This window comes from Lichenostomus cassidix, chromosome 1 (assembly GCF_008360975.1).
Source record: "Lichenostomus cassidix isolate B80296 chromosome 1, HeHo_3.0, whole genome shotgun sequence".
NCBI lineage: Eukaryota > Metazoa > Chordata > Aves > Passeriformes > Meliphagidae > Lichenostomus > Lichenostomus cassidix.
In genome coordinates, this window is record NC_139479.1 from 113,641,948 (window position 1) to 113,655,203 (window position 13,256).

Below are 13,256 nucleotides of genomic sequence, written 5' to 3' on the forward strand. Positions count from 1 at the left end.
CTCCAAAGTAACATCAGCGTTTTCCCAGGAAAGGTGCTCCAGTCAGGTGAAAATTAAACCTCCTCACCTTGCTCATCTTTTCAGCCTCGTCTGACGACTCCAGGTCCTGTGCTTCCACCTCCTCCGGGGCTGCCTCTGCAGAGCTGTCGGGGTCACTGCAGAGGGAGTGCCCTGCCAAAGCAAGATGGGTGTGAGAACACGGCCAGAATTCCCCAAAATCCAGAAAAGCTGGCTGCAGCCATGGAGTTCCCATGGCCCACGAGCACATTCCAGCAAGAGGTGGTGCCAGAGGCACCCAACGACCTCAGAGCAGGGTTTGCAGCACAGGTTTGAGGACAGGTGTAAAAACAAATAGGTTACGACCAGACAGCATTGCACTGGGAACTGCAGATCAGAGATAAGGTTAAATGTCACTCTGGAAGTCTGACATTCAGCAGTCATTGCCTGGCTGGTGAGCAGTGCCAAGGACCTTTCCACCCCACTGCTTTCAAATAGAAGCTGTGCTGTGCAGTTTGTGGTCCTGGCCAGCCCTTCCTGTGGCACATGGTGATTCCACTGCCTGCATTGCTGGCCTGACACTTGCTGAGGAAACAAACCCACTTTTAGACACTTTGGGGAGACAGGACCCAGCATTCAGCTGCTGTTAATGCAAGTTTTTAGACCCCATTATCCAAAACAATTTGCATGACTGTGCTAGATTTCCCACTTTGTTGTGTCCAGAGATAATTTGGAAAAGCTGGAATTCAAAACTCTGGAATTAAAATCAGAACATATTCTGTACGCTGGGATGGAGCCAAGTTGGTCAATGATGAAATGGAAAGGACATAAAAGGAAGGTCAGAGCTCAGGCCTCTCTTCTGAAAAGGGAGGGTTTACCTTGGAAAAAGATGTGCCTGTAGGGGTTGTTTGCCAACACAGAATCTATCTGAAGAAGTGTTTTTTCCTGTAAGAAGTGCAGTTTTCTGAGCCTTGCCCAGATTTTATCAAATCTCACCGTCAGCTTTCTGCTCTCCCTGTTAATGTGTAAAAAGAATTCTTAAACCCCTCAAGGTGTCCATTTAAAAAAATGAGAAAATAAGTGCTGTGTGCCATAATTTGCAGAGGACAGTCTGTGTTTTTTCACTGCAATAATTTCCCTTCATAAACTGTGTGAAATGCACCTTGCAGCTGTTTCCTCACCCCAAACCAAGGTAATAATATTCGTTAGGGAGGTCTTTTTCTGCTTTTAAGCCACACCTTTTGCTTTTCCTGTATGCTGAAGCCCCACTCAGCCTGTTTCCTGCACTTCTACCCAGCAGGCAGGAACCTTTCAGTGGAACAGTCACACATGTGCTCAGGGTCTTTCTGATGCCTTCAGCCAGCAGGGACCTGAGCAGCTTTATCTGCTGCTTGTTAAATGCCATCAGGCAATAAAGCTGCACGTTCCTGCCCGTTAATACCTCCCAGTTACCGTCCCACTTCTGTCAGCTTCGTTCCATCACCTGCTTTTTGCCCTGGGAATCCTGATTTAGCTCTGCCAGGAGAACGTGCTCCTTTCCTTCTTCCTGAGCACTGCCACTTGCTGCCGTCACGGGACATTATGGAATTGGAAAGGGAAATCCAAAAAAGCAGCAGGAAAAGGGGGTCAGATCCACGTGGCCCCAGCACAGAGGGAGGTCACAGGAGCCCCCAGGCTGCCTCAGCACTGTAATACCTGTGACTAAAGCCCATTCAGTAACTCCCACTTGTGGCTACAACCAGCAAAATAGAAGGAAGTTTTATCCCACTGCAGCAAAGGTGCTGGGGCTTGAAGGCCTGGAGAATCATGGAAAGCTTCAGTACCAGCCCAACACTTGGCTATCATTTTCCACAGCTGCTGCTTCCAATTTGCAGGGTTGGTGTTGCTCAAGGTTTTAAAATGAGACTTCCACGATGTGTGGTACCTCTCTTAAAGCCTCCTTCTTGGTGCCAGGCTATATATTTGTGTATTACTATTTATATATTTACTTCAGTGCAGTGGGAATAAGTATTCCGAGCTAGCTGCAGCACAAATCTCCCAAGTGTGCACCCTGCTGAGACAAAATACAAACCAGGAATCCTGTACCTCAGTGCCTAGTCTTCAAAAAAACCCCAATATCATCTATTTGGGCAGTTTAACAGCAGCTTCCTTAATCCAAATGCTGCCAGGGAATGGCTCCGTTATGAAAACAGAATACCTTGCTGAACAGGCTCTGTCATTAAATGGAACATTTTTGATAGGAGTTGTTAGGGACTGGTGGCTCACATTAAATTTTTATTTCAGATGACATTTCGCCTAAAAATCTACAATAAAACAGGTCTGGGTTTTTTTTCCTTCCTTGCAAAAGAATTCTGGTCAGCTCTGACACACTGCAGTATGAAAGGAGCATATGCCCAGGGAGCCCGGGAAGGAGGGATTTCCATGGCAAAATAGGGAACACCAGCCTTGGCTCCTGCAGATCCAGGCGTGGCCGCCAGAGGGAGAGGCAGCACAGCAGGAATTTGGGACATTCGAAATAAAAAATGAATTCTTATCCCAAACCCCTCCGGTGGCTGCTGCAGCAAATGCCCCCGGAATTGGTAAATCAAGCTCTGAATGAGAGCAGTGCTACACACGGTCTGAAATCAGCCTCGTGAAAATAACCCTGAAGAAATTAGGGTTGTTACTGGCCTCAGCTGATTCTGAAATCCGAATTACTCAGCCCAAGGGGGCCTGTGATGGACGAGGATGGAATAAAAAGCAGTGATATGGAAGTTTGTTCCAGTTTTACAGCACAGATTTATCCTGTGTGCCAGTAACTCCAGCCTCTGGCTGCGTTCTGAATGACAAAATAACAGACTCCCTAGAACTCCCTAGCTGGAAGACTCATTCCAAGCAGGGGACACTTTCAGTCTTTATCCATTCTGCATGGGGATTTATATGCTTCACATGATCCCTCAGGCTAAAGGTCTCCAAAATACAGGGGAATACGCAAAGCCTTAACCTCAGAAACTCCACCCCAGAGCAAAGGAAGGCAATGAATTGTAGGGAGACCACAAACAAATATGGGTAGTATTCCCATTCCCAAATCCCCTTCTAATAGCAAAGTATCTTTCTGATGGTCTGGGGGAGATTCAAGGCTCTGTTTTCCAGCTTTCAGCCTCTCCTCCCCTGGACTGAGGGGAGGCAGAACACTCCTCGTGGGGAGGAGAGACAGACCCCACTGATCCTTTTAGGCAATAAGGAAAACCTGCTGTGGGGCTCCAGACAGACTCAGAGCTAATCCTCCTCAGCCAAATTTATGCAGGCTGTGTTAGCAGTAGAGAACACAGAGCCAGGAAAAGCAATAACAGATGAAAGGAACAAAACTTGTGGCTCTGCAAAGGCAGCGCGAATTCCACGGGGAAAGCATCCATCGTGGCCACGATGGCAGCTCTGCCATCAATCAGATATAAAACCCAAGGTCACTCCCAGAATAACCTGTCAGGCAAACACAATGAAGTAACCAGGGCCACAGAGCTGATTTGCAGCTCCAGCCCCAAGCTCAGCATGTGCAAGGGAGTTCCAGATGATGAAAGAGCTGCGAGACGTTGGATTTAACAGGAGCTCAGGCAGACACTCCAGGGAGGTCCACTCCCAGAAACACAGCCCTGCTTTGCTCCTGAAGACCTCCCATTGAGCAACAAGGCACCAGGAAAGCATGCTTAAAAGAAGAAAAAAAAAATAGGAACACGCATCTTTCATATTTTGAAAACACACAATATGATTTGCCTCATCGGAAAAAGAAAATCTACCCTTTGCTGCCTTCACAGCTGATGAAGAATTGCTATGAAGAAGATAATGGTGAGACATCAGCACGATGGCACAAGCAGTGCTGGATTCCTGGAGCATGGATGTGCCCACAGGTGCTGTATGCCTGCTGGCACTCTGACCCTGCTGAGAGGGGCTGCACTGCCTCAGGGCCACAGACACAATCTGTGTGCTGTAAATAAAGCATTCAGCAGAAATCATGGAGCTGATCTGCCTGGCCAGCCCAACTGCCTGCAATCAACAAGGACACAAATAAATAGGTCAGTGGGTATTTCATACTTGACTGCTCTCTGCAAGAAGCTGTGGGGCCAAGAACAAAACTCTAAGAAAGATAACGCCACAGCACCCCAAATGAAAGCACAGATCCCTTTTTAAAATGTCACGTGGTTCCCATTTTAGGTGACAAATCCCTCTGCTCCCAGGGCAGACGCTCACCTCAGGGAAAAGGTGAGCTACGAGCAGCCAGCACCCAGGGGTTTGGGTGAAAAATCACAGGCAAGGACAAGAGGCTTGTGAAAAGCTGGTGTTGAGTAGGAAATGGGGGCACCTTGTGGCCAGCTAGGAAAATGTGCAAGACTACCTTGATTTTCCAGCACAAAAGTATAACTGGGAAAACTTCCATGAAAATTAAAAGAAGAAAATGTCCTGAAAATGTTTAATTTTAACTCCCTGTGCAGGTTTAATCCACATCTTACATGAGGTTGCTTTCAGCAGTCCCCTCAGAGGGATTTGCATTAAGCTGTTTGGAAGCTTTTCTTGCTCCCTCTTTTCCACTTGCTATGAATATCACACTCCCCAAAGCCAGTCTCAGCTCAGAATAGCTTTGATTAGCTAGAAACTACTTCATTTTGGCAATTGCGCTGATTTTTCTTGTATTTTAAATGATTCCAAAAAACTGCAACAAGGAGGTACAACCAGTGTTCTCTTTTGTTAAATCCAGGGGAGCATTTAAAAGTTCAGAAAGTCAAACTTGTGGCAAACAATCCCCAGTTGCTACAGATTAATATTCTGCCAGCTGGGTTCTCTGAGCAGGGCACTGTGGTGAGCAGGAATGCCCATTCCCATGGCAGAGTGCTGTGGGATCACTTGGATATCTCTGGCTGGAATGTCAATCCCTGTCTTTAGGTGTTTTTAAAGGTTCCTGTGAGTTATTCCTGCATCTCATCAAACACCCAGGGTCTCTGTGATCCTTGCTGACCCCAGAGAGGGTGAATCACAGAACCACAAAACATCCTGAGCTGGAAGGACCCACAGGGATCACCCAGTCCAGCTCCTGCCCTGCACAGACACCCCAACAATCCCACCCTGTGCATCCCTGGCAGTGCTGTCCAAATGCTCCTGGAGCTCTGGCAGCCTTGGGGTTGGGACCATTCCCTGGGGAATGTTCAGTGCCCAGCATCCACTAATATCCACCATAAACCTCCCTGGCACAGCTCCAGCCCTTCCCTGTCACTGTCACAGAGATCAGAACTGCCCCTCAGGAGGAGCTGCAGACCCCAATGAGAGTCCCCTCTGTCTCTTCTCCAGCTGAACATTCCAAGTGCCCTCAGCCACTCCTTGTATAGCCCCCCCAGACCCTTCACCATCCTCGTGTCCCTCCTTTGGACACTCTCCAACAGCTTTAGACCTTCCTGATGTTGTGGTGCCCCATAGTGCACACAGAATGCTCTTCCCCTCTTCCTCCCCTTGCCACACGTAGATCCTGCAGGCAAATCCAGAGGCAAAAGCACCTCCTGAGCTGCCCAGAAGGGAGCAATTGGCTCTGTGCTCATCTGTGGGCACAGCCAGAGGATGTGAGGTGCCTCTGGTGATGCCACACATGTCACAGCCTCACTGTGGGCACAGCATGTGACACCTCACAGCTTCCAAAGCCCACCCTGGATGATCTGCGCAGTTCAGGCTGTCATTCCCCTCCCTTGCACCACGGAATTCACGCGCAGGGATCACGCAGGATTTCTCCTGGTGGTTTCTGTGTCACACCAGTACCTTGGCTGCTCCCAGCGAAGGCCAGGCTGCTGTCACTGGGCTCTGAGGGGTTCTCTGGGCGCCGTGGGGGAGGCTGCTGCAGCCTCTGCCCCTCGTCGGGCTCGGGATGGGTGCGCACGGTGAGGCTAAGCGAGGACTGCACCAGGGCGTCCTTCAGCAGCGCCGAGTCCAGCTCCTCAGCGGCTCTCGAGTTGATCTCCAGCACCTCATCGCCAGCTTTCAGGCCTGTGGCACAGAGGAACAGGTCAGAGCTGCACACATCTCCCCACGGACAGCAAGGAGCTCTCAGGGGTGGTTATGTCCAGACAGAATCATTAATGACTGCGAACGATACTGAGACTGGATGGACTTTTGTGACATCTGCTATCTGGCTGCTCTTCTAGTGCCACCCTAAGAGCAGAGTGCCCAGGAAGTCCCTCCCAACCTGCCAGCAATGATTTATCCCCTTTTTCCTCATGGCAGAGCCGCCGTGCACACTGCACCCTACACAATGCAGGCCTCCCCTTCCTGAATCCCACGGCAGCACAGGGATCTTCAAAAGGCAGATCTGAGCCCTTGCTAAGTTATTCATGGCTTTTTTCCAGCCTGATTCCGGGAGTTATTTATAGCAGCAGCGCCCCAGGGAGCAGGGGATGAGCAGGGGATGTGCAGGGGAAGCAGCTGACTCCTGCACTCTATGGGATGCTGAGGGACAGCGTGCAGCCCTGCGAGGTGACACGGGAATCCTGACCTTCCCCACGGCCAGCCAGGCCCTCCCTGGCCAACAACAGCGAGCTGCAGTGGGCTTTCATCCCAAACAATCCCCAGGGCCAGGCAGGCAGCAGCAGCCAGGGAACAGCAGTGCTGAGAGCTCTGGATGTCAGATCATCCCATCTCCATCCTTGCATTTACAGGGATGAGAGCTGGAATTTGCAGGGACCAAAGAGCAGGGGTGACCATCTCTGCCAAAGGAGGAGTCCTGCCCCACTGAAAGCCTGGCTGATACTCCAGGAGATAGAATACTGACCCACATTCAGGGAAGAAACGTGGAAGGGAGGAGGCTAAGGAGCTTCCTTAGGAAAATGGAGATCTCCCTAAATGCGTATAATTGTGCCCAGAAACTGTAGTGTGGTGTGCAGTTTCAGGGAGAATAAAATGAACTAGATAGAGTAGCTACAAAGTAAATGGACTGTAAAATCATATCTGAAAGAAGGACAAAACAAGGCAAGTCAAGCATTTCGCATTATTTAATTTATTCTACTTAGTGATTCTGTGGCATAATAGTAGCACACTAATAGGCCTGCAACCATAAACATGGGATCTGGGGCTTCATTTGCTCTTTGTAGTCTTTGTTTTGGATCATTTGGGATAAAACATCATGTCTATCTCAGTACAATCAAGGAGCTCCCCTTCCAACAAGGAACGTCTTGCTAAGGCAGCCCAACAGAAGAAATAAAGAGATAAATCATAAAAATTACGAGGAGAAAATAGAAGTTTTCTAATTGGAGAAAAGATTGAAAATGAAATGCAGTATCTCCTCTGGTGGAGTGCAGTCAAATGCAGACAATGCACATAAATAATGGGAGGCAGAGAGAGTTTTCCTCCCTTCCTCCTGCTACCTCAGGGAATCTTGTCACAATATCCTGCCGACTGCTGTTCATACAGAAGTGCCTTTCCAGGTCAGTTCTGAGCAGCTATGTATCTGTGAGCTGTTAGTCCCTGTTCTAGCACTGCAGCCCCACAGGAGGCACTCTGAGCTCACACATCCATTCAAACTGTTCTTCCAGCAGTAACTAAAAGCAAAACAGGGAAGCCCTGATGAAACCCCGTCCCTCCTCACCTCACACTTGCTTTGCTCCTCACAGGAACCCACAGGGTTTCATTGCCCTAGGGCAGCCTGGCAGGGATCCCCCCAGCCCCTGCTCAGGGCTTTTGGCAGGATATCCATCATGTTAGCCAGGGAATGCTGTGGGGCCAAGGGACAGGAAAGAGAAAGATGGTCTTTTCAAGTTAAACACACACCTACCTATGTGGGTTTCTGAATTCGGGCTTAGGGGCTGCAGCTGGGTGCAACTCCAGGCTCTTCCCCATTCCCTGACCACTGCTCCTTCCTGCCTGTTTCTGCCTCCACTGTGCCCCTTCTGCTCTTCACTCCAAGCCACACAAGCCAGTTCTGCTTGCCTGGGGTCACAGAAGCTGCCAGGGCAGTTTTCCATCAGCTGCACTGGCTCAGCAGTGCCAGAGGCAGCACCAAGCCAAGGGATGCAGCAGCCTGGGGGAGAGCAGCTTTTGGCAAGGGCCAACTGCTGAATAAGCTCTGCAAGGCCATATAAACCCTTGCTAAGAGAACACTGAAGGTGTTTTTGAGGACTCTGCAAACACCAATGGGTTATGACTTCTCACTTCTCACCCCTCATGGTCCCCACGTTCCCTGACCAGCCCGTCCCATGCAGCAGGGGAGGCAGTGAATGGGAAATGCAGTGCCACGGTTGGCCTCAGCTGCATCACAGCAGATCCTGCTGTGCCTTGGGATGAGCTGCCAGCCTGCTTATCCCTCCTGGCTCCTGCTCCAAGTGCTGCCATGCTTCCTGCAAAGGCTGGAAGCAAAAGCAGAGGCAGTAACCCCAGCCATAGGGAGCACTGAGATGCTTCTGCTGTATTTCCATCCCAGTGACTGACTTGGGAGGGCTTTGGGAAGTGTTTTACCTTTCTTGAAAGCCAGGCCTGTCTCCTTGACGCCGTTCACATAGAGCCGGCGAATCCCTTCCTCTTCCACAGCGGACAGAGAGAAACCTGGGGAGACAGCATTGAGATGGTCAGAGAAATCCAGCCCCTTCCAGTGTGTCCCAGCCACCACACTCTACAGCCAGGGCTGTGCTGTCCCCACAGTGGCAGTCGGGAATCCCTCTCCCCTCCTTTCCCTCAAACCTTTGCAAACCTAACAGAGAGTTAAACAAAGAAAGTGGCTCTAACAAAAGCCTGAACTGAATTTCTCAGTGCATTTATAATTCATCTACAATCATATTCGAGGATACCACAGCTGCAAAGCCTTGGAACAGACTCCCAACTCTCTTGCCACCAAAGGTTGCTCCAGGAAGTTTTGCTGTTTGCAGACCAAAATTGCACAGAGCCATGGTTTGCAACAAAAGCTGGGAATCTGAGAGTTGTGGCTCATGCCACCCCGTTCCTTCAGGCAAGGAACAACACCTCCTGCTAGAACAGTGTTGACCTCTGCTTTTTGGGGCTCATGGGCTGGGCAGGTTTGTAAAAATGCCACTTTCCTTTTTCCCCTTACTTTTTTCAGTTGCTTATAGCACAACCCATTATTTGCCAGGTCTCAGCTCAGCACACGTTTCATGCTCACCAGAGACCCACAGAACAGTCTTGGAGTGGAAATGCTGACACAGCCTCATTTTAAACACTGCAAATGGTACTGTGATCTTTGGTCTGGGGGATTTTCCTGCCATTTGTGTGTCACTGTAAGATAACGATGGGTAAAGGAAATATAACGTGCCGAGTTAAATGCAGGTTGTTTATTTACTGGTGACAGTTATCTAAAGCAGAACATTTGCCTTTCTGAAACTTCATTACTCCCTAAATGAGTGCAGGCAACCATTTGCTCTCTCTTTTTCTAGAGAATAGAAAAACATTTACAAACCTCTGGGGGGAGTAGTTTGTTTTGACATGGAGTCACCAGGCAAGAGGTGTGGATGTGCTGGGAGCCCATCCTGACTTTAGGACCCCCTTCAAGTTGATCCTTATGGCTGAGAGTTATTTTTTCATCCACGATTTAAAAATAAAAATTAAAAAAAAAAAAAGGAAGAAGAAAGGAGGGGGGAAATGTGGCAGCTCAGAAGTGAGAAGCATATGGCCTTTCATGACTTACTGAGCTACTTGGAACCTGCATGCGAGCTCCTCGGGCTGAATCAAATGAAATTTGTGAAGCTCACTCAACACACCAGCCTTGGCAGAGAGAAGAACCCTCGACTAAAAGAGCAGCTGTAAAATATAGTAGTTATTGGATGTCATCACCACAAAGCCTACCTGAAAAAACAGCAGAGTGTGCCCAAGACTGCAGTTTGAGTCAGCACAAAGGATCAGCTCCTAAGAGCGTCACCCTTTTCAGCTGAAATGCTGTTTGGGGCCAAACACCTCACAGTTAAACCAGGCTCAGGGGCAGCTCAGGCTCTCACTGAGAGGAGATCAGAATGCCCAAGCAGCCCCAAGCTCCCCCTCTCCTATGAGGAAAGACTGAGAGAATTGGGATTGCTCAGTCTGGGGAAGAGAAGCTTTGGGGTGACCTCACTGAAGCTTTCCAGGACCTGAAAGTGGGGAGACACTATTTACAAGGGCCTGGAATAATAGGACAAGGGGGAATGGCTTCAAACTAAAAAAAAAAAAAAAAAAAAAAAAAAAGAGGTTTAAATTACATATTAGAAAGAAATTGTTCCCTGTGAGGATGGGGAGGCCCTGGCACAGGCTGCCCAGGGAAGCTGTGGCTGCCCCTGGATCCCTGCAAGTGTCCAAGGCTGGACAGGGCTTGGAGCAACCTGGGCTAGGGAGAGGTGTCTCTCCCCATGGCAGGGTGTGGGGTGGGATGAGCTTTAAGGTCCCTTCCAACAGAGATTCTGTGATTCCTCCACGAGAAGACCTCTGCCTCCTTCAATCCATCAGCTCTAAATGCATGTGTAGTTGGCTTCTTAATTCATCTTTCGGCCATACCCACAAATCCTGCAGCTATTCCTGGCAGAAAGGGCATAAGGAGCAATTACACAGGTTGTCAGCAGCTTTGAGAGATGAGAGATGGGCAGCTGGCAACAGCCTGGAAATGGTCATCTCACACACACAGTTAACCCTTCCACAGCCAGGGAATGTGACCCTACCGTGTTTTATTTCCACAGCAGTGCTCTCACTGCCATGTGGGTGAGAAACAGCCCAGCCATGTGTGTGTGTGTGTGCAGTTTTACACACGTGGACAGCAGCAATGCACAGTTCCTGGCTGAGTTCCACAGGGGCTCCACACAAACATCACAGGAGAGGAAGGGCAGCAGTGGGTGGAAGCCACAGCAATTGCATAAGCTGGCATTGCTGTCAAAAACATTATCATCACACTGTGCACGGACTCTGAAACACAGGTGGGAAGAGATGGGTGGTGACCCAGGCAGAGCCTTCTCTTCACTGGAAGGTTCTGATGACAGGAGAACAAAAATCTGCATCTCTGAGTGCACGTGGCCTCACCAAAGCAGCTCAGTACCTGAACAAATCCACCTCCAGATAATCCCCTCAGCCCCCTGTGATACACCCAGCTGCTGGTGAACATCCAGCAGGCTCCTGACACATCCAGGAGCTGGGAGCCAAGGGTTCTTACTGGTTTCTGCCCTCACAGCCTTGGCAAAGAGGGAAAGAGTACCAGCCAAAGGGGTGAGAACGTCTGTGCTCAGGCATCAGCAAAGCATCCACGGAGAGATCCAACACTGGCCAGACCCTCCAGGAGTGCCTCTCACCACAGGCATGCTGGTGGGAGTGGAAACACCACAGGATGCTCCCAGGTGAGCTCTCCCTGAGATGTGGTGTTGGAACAGGATGATCTTTAAAGCCCCTTCCAGCCCAAACTACTCAGGACTGTGTGATTTCAGCACACACTTGTCACTGGATGAACACACAAGGAGACACACATAGACCACAGAAATCCTTCTGCCAATTAGAGGCAAACCACATTTGGCCATTTTCCTTCAATGAGAGAAAAGTCAGCTTTTTTGGGGTGCTTTTAGCATTCCCTCCCTGCAGGGTCAGAGCCAGTGCACAGCTACATCCCACACCTCTCATTTCACAGGACACCACCATGCATTTCACCTTTTTTTTCCACCTACCACTTAGAGAAAAAGAAAAATAAACACACAGGAAATGCTATGACAGCCCCAGCTCTTGCAGTGCTTTCAGGCACTGCATAAATGTCAATCCTTGGCCATCACTGGGTTGGTGAATATTTCTTTCTTAGGCCTTCAGTATTCAATCCCCAGTCAGTCCCACTGCTTTTTAGCAGAGCTGAATATTCCAATGGCCTGCAGCTTTATAATAGCACTCTGGAGATGCAGAATTATTCTATTCATTAAAACAGAGTATTTAGATAAACACCAATAAGATGCAGATTGGCTGCACAGATAACTCTCAAATACACCCCAGAACTGTAACTGCCAGACCAAAGGGCAAACTCACCAGGCTGGAGGGCAGTCACCTGAAATACCTGAAAGCTGAGAAGTATGAACTACACAGAGAGGAGAGATTCTGCTGGAATGACACAGGCAGGACTTGCCCTGCTTTATGTCTCACACAGATCTGCCGTGTGTCAGATTCTGGCTCCAGGTGTCTGTGGGACATCCTTGAGGGCTGGAGCCAGGCATCCCCAGGCTCAGGAATGCCAGCAGGAACTCACCCTGGGTGCCCCTGGCAGGTGGGGAAGAGGCTGAGCATCCTCTCTGCAGCTGCAGAACTGGAGATGCCTCATACCACAGCGGTACTCCCGAGGAGGGGGGCAAGGAGAAGGAATGAGGAGGTGGGCAAGGAGGAAAGACTGGAGCTGGAGAGCCCTGCAGGCTGTGGGCAGTGTGGAAGCCCCAGCCCAGCCCCACAGCAGGGCCATGAAGGCTCTGTGAGAGATGTGACAGCTGGCAAAGGATGCTGCTCCCACCCACACCCTCCGTGGGTGGCACTGGGAGGAACCACAGCAACAAGCAAACGTTCATCCTCTCTGCCACTGTGGCTGCACATCCTCCAGCTCCAGGAAAGCCACGTTCAGGGCACTCCAGATAAAGCTTCCCTCCTCCAGGGCAGGTGAATGCTCCTGCCGTGGCTCAGGAATCAGAAGTGCTTTTCTCACTGTGCTCAACAGACCTTTAGGTATATCAGTAAACAGCACGCAAGAACCTGCTCACACTAGAACTGACTGGGGAGAAACAGCAAAACAAGGCAAGGAGTTACTCACCATAAATATCAGAGGATGCATCAGACTTCTCCATCTGAATGTGCTGGGTAATTTTCTGACAGATTTCTATTTCTTTGTACAGCTGAATAGAGGGGGAAAAAAACAAACACAAAAATATGTTACCGTGGGAGGACACATCAATTGTAATGGTTTGGAGCAGATTTTTGGTTTTTAATTACAGGCAGAAGAAAGGGACTGTGGTCATTATTTATCAAACAGTTTCTCTCCACCTGTGTGAGAAGCATTAGCAGTGTCACTCAGCTCTGCTGGTAGAACACAGTTAAAGAGGAGGAAGCAGTGTTTTCCCACCACCATCACAAAACCAAGGATGAATCTATTCCACTCAGTCAATACCACTTGGAGTGCACAAGAAACAGAGTTTCTGTTCCTGTTTTCTAATTTACAGTAATAGCTTAACGTTTTTATATTATTTTAATGAAGACATTACAGGAATTCCATCATTCCACAGCACTGAAATCACAAGGACTGACTTTGTTTCTTAAACCCATTTCTTCATTATCTG

The 13,256-nt window shown here is 49.3% G+C and overlaps 1 protein-coding gene across 8 annotated transcripts in view; it reads right to left on the bottom strand.

Annotated features, from left to right (window-relative positions):
• Positions 1 to 13,256, bottom strand: part of TIAM1 (TIAM Rac1 associated GEF 1) — a 150,018-nt gene that overhangs the window by 21,084 nt on the left and 115,678 nt on the right. For all 8 annotated transcript variants that reach the window (XM_085077689.1, XM_085077674.1, XM_085077683.1 and 5 more), the window contains 4 exons: positions 12,734 to 12,815; positions 8,458 to 8,544; positions 5,773 to 5,997; positions 68 to 171 (listed from right to left, as the gene is read on the bottom strand). In XM_085077689.1, coding sequence (XP_084933815.1) covers positions 68 to 171; positions 5,773 to 5,997; positions 8,458 to 8,544; positions 12,734 to 12,815 — 498 coding nt within the window. The remainder of the gene's footprint in view (positions 1 to 67; positions 172 to 5,772; positions 5,998 to 8,457; positions 8,545 to 12,733; positions 12,816 to 13,256) is intronic.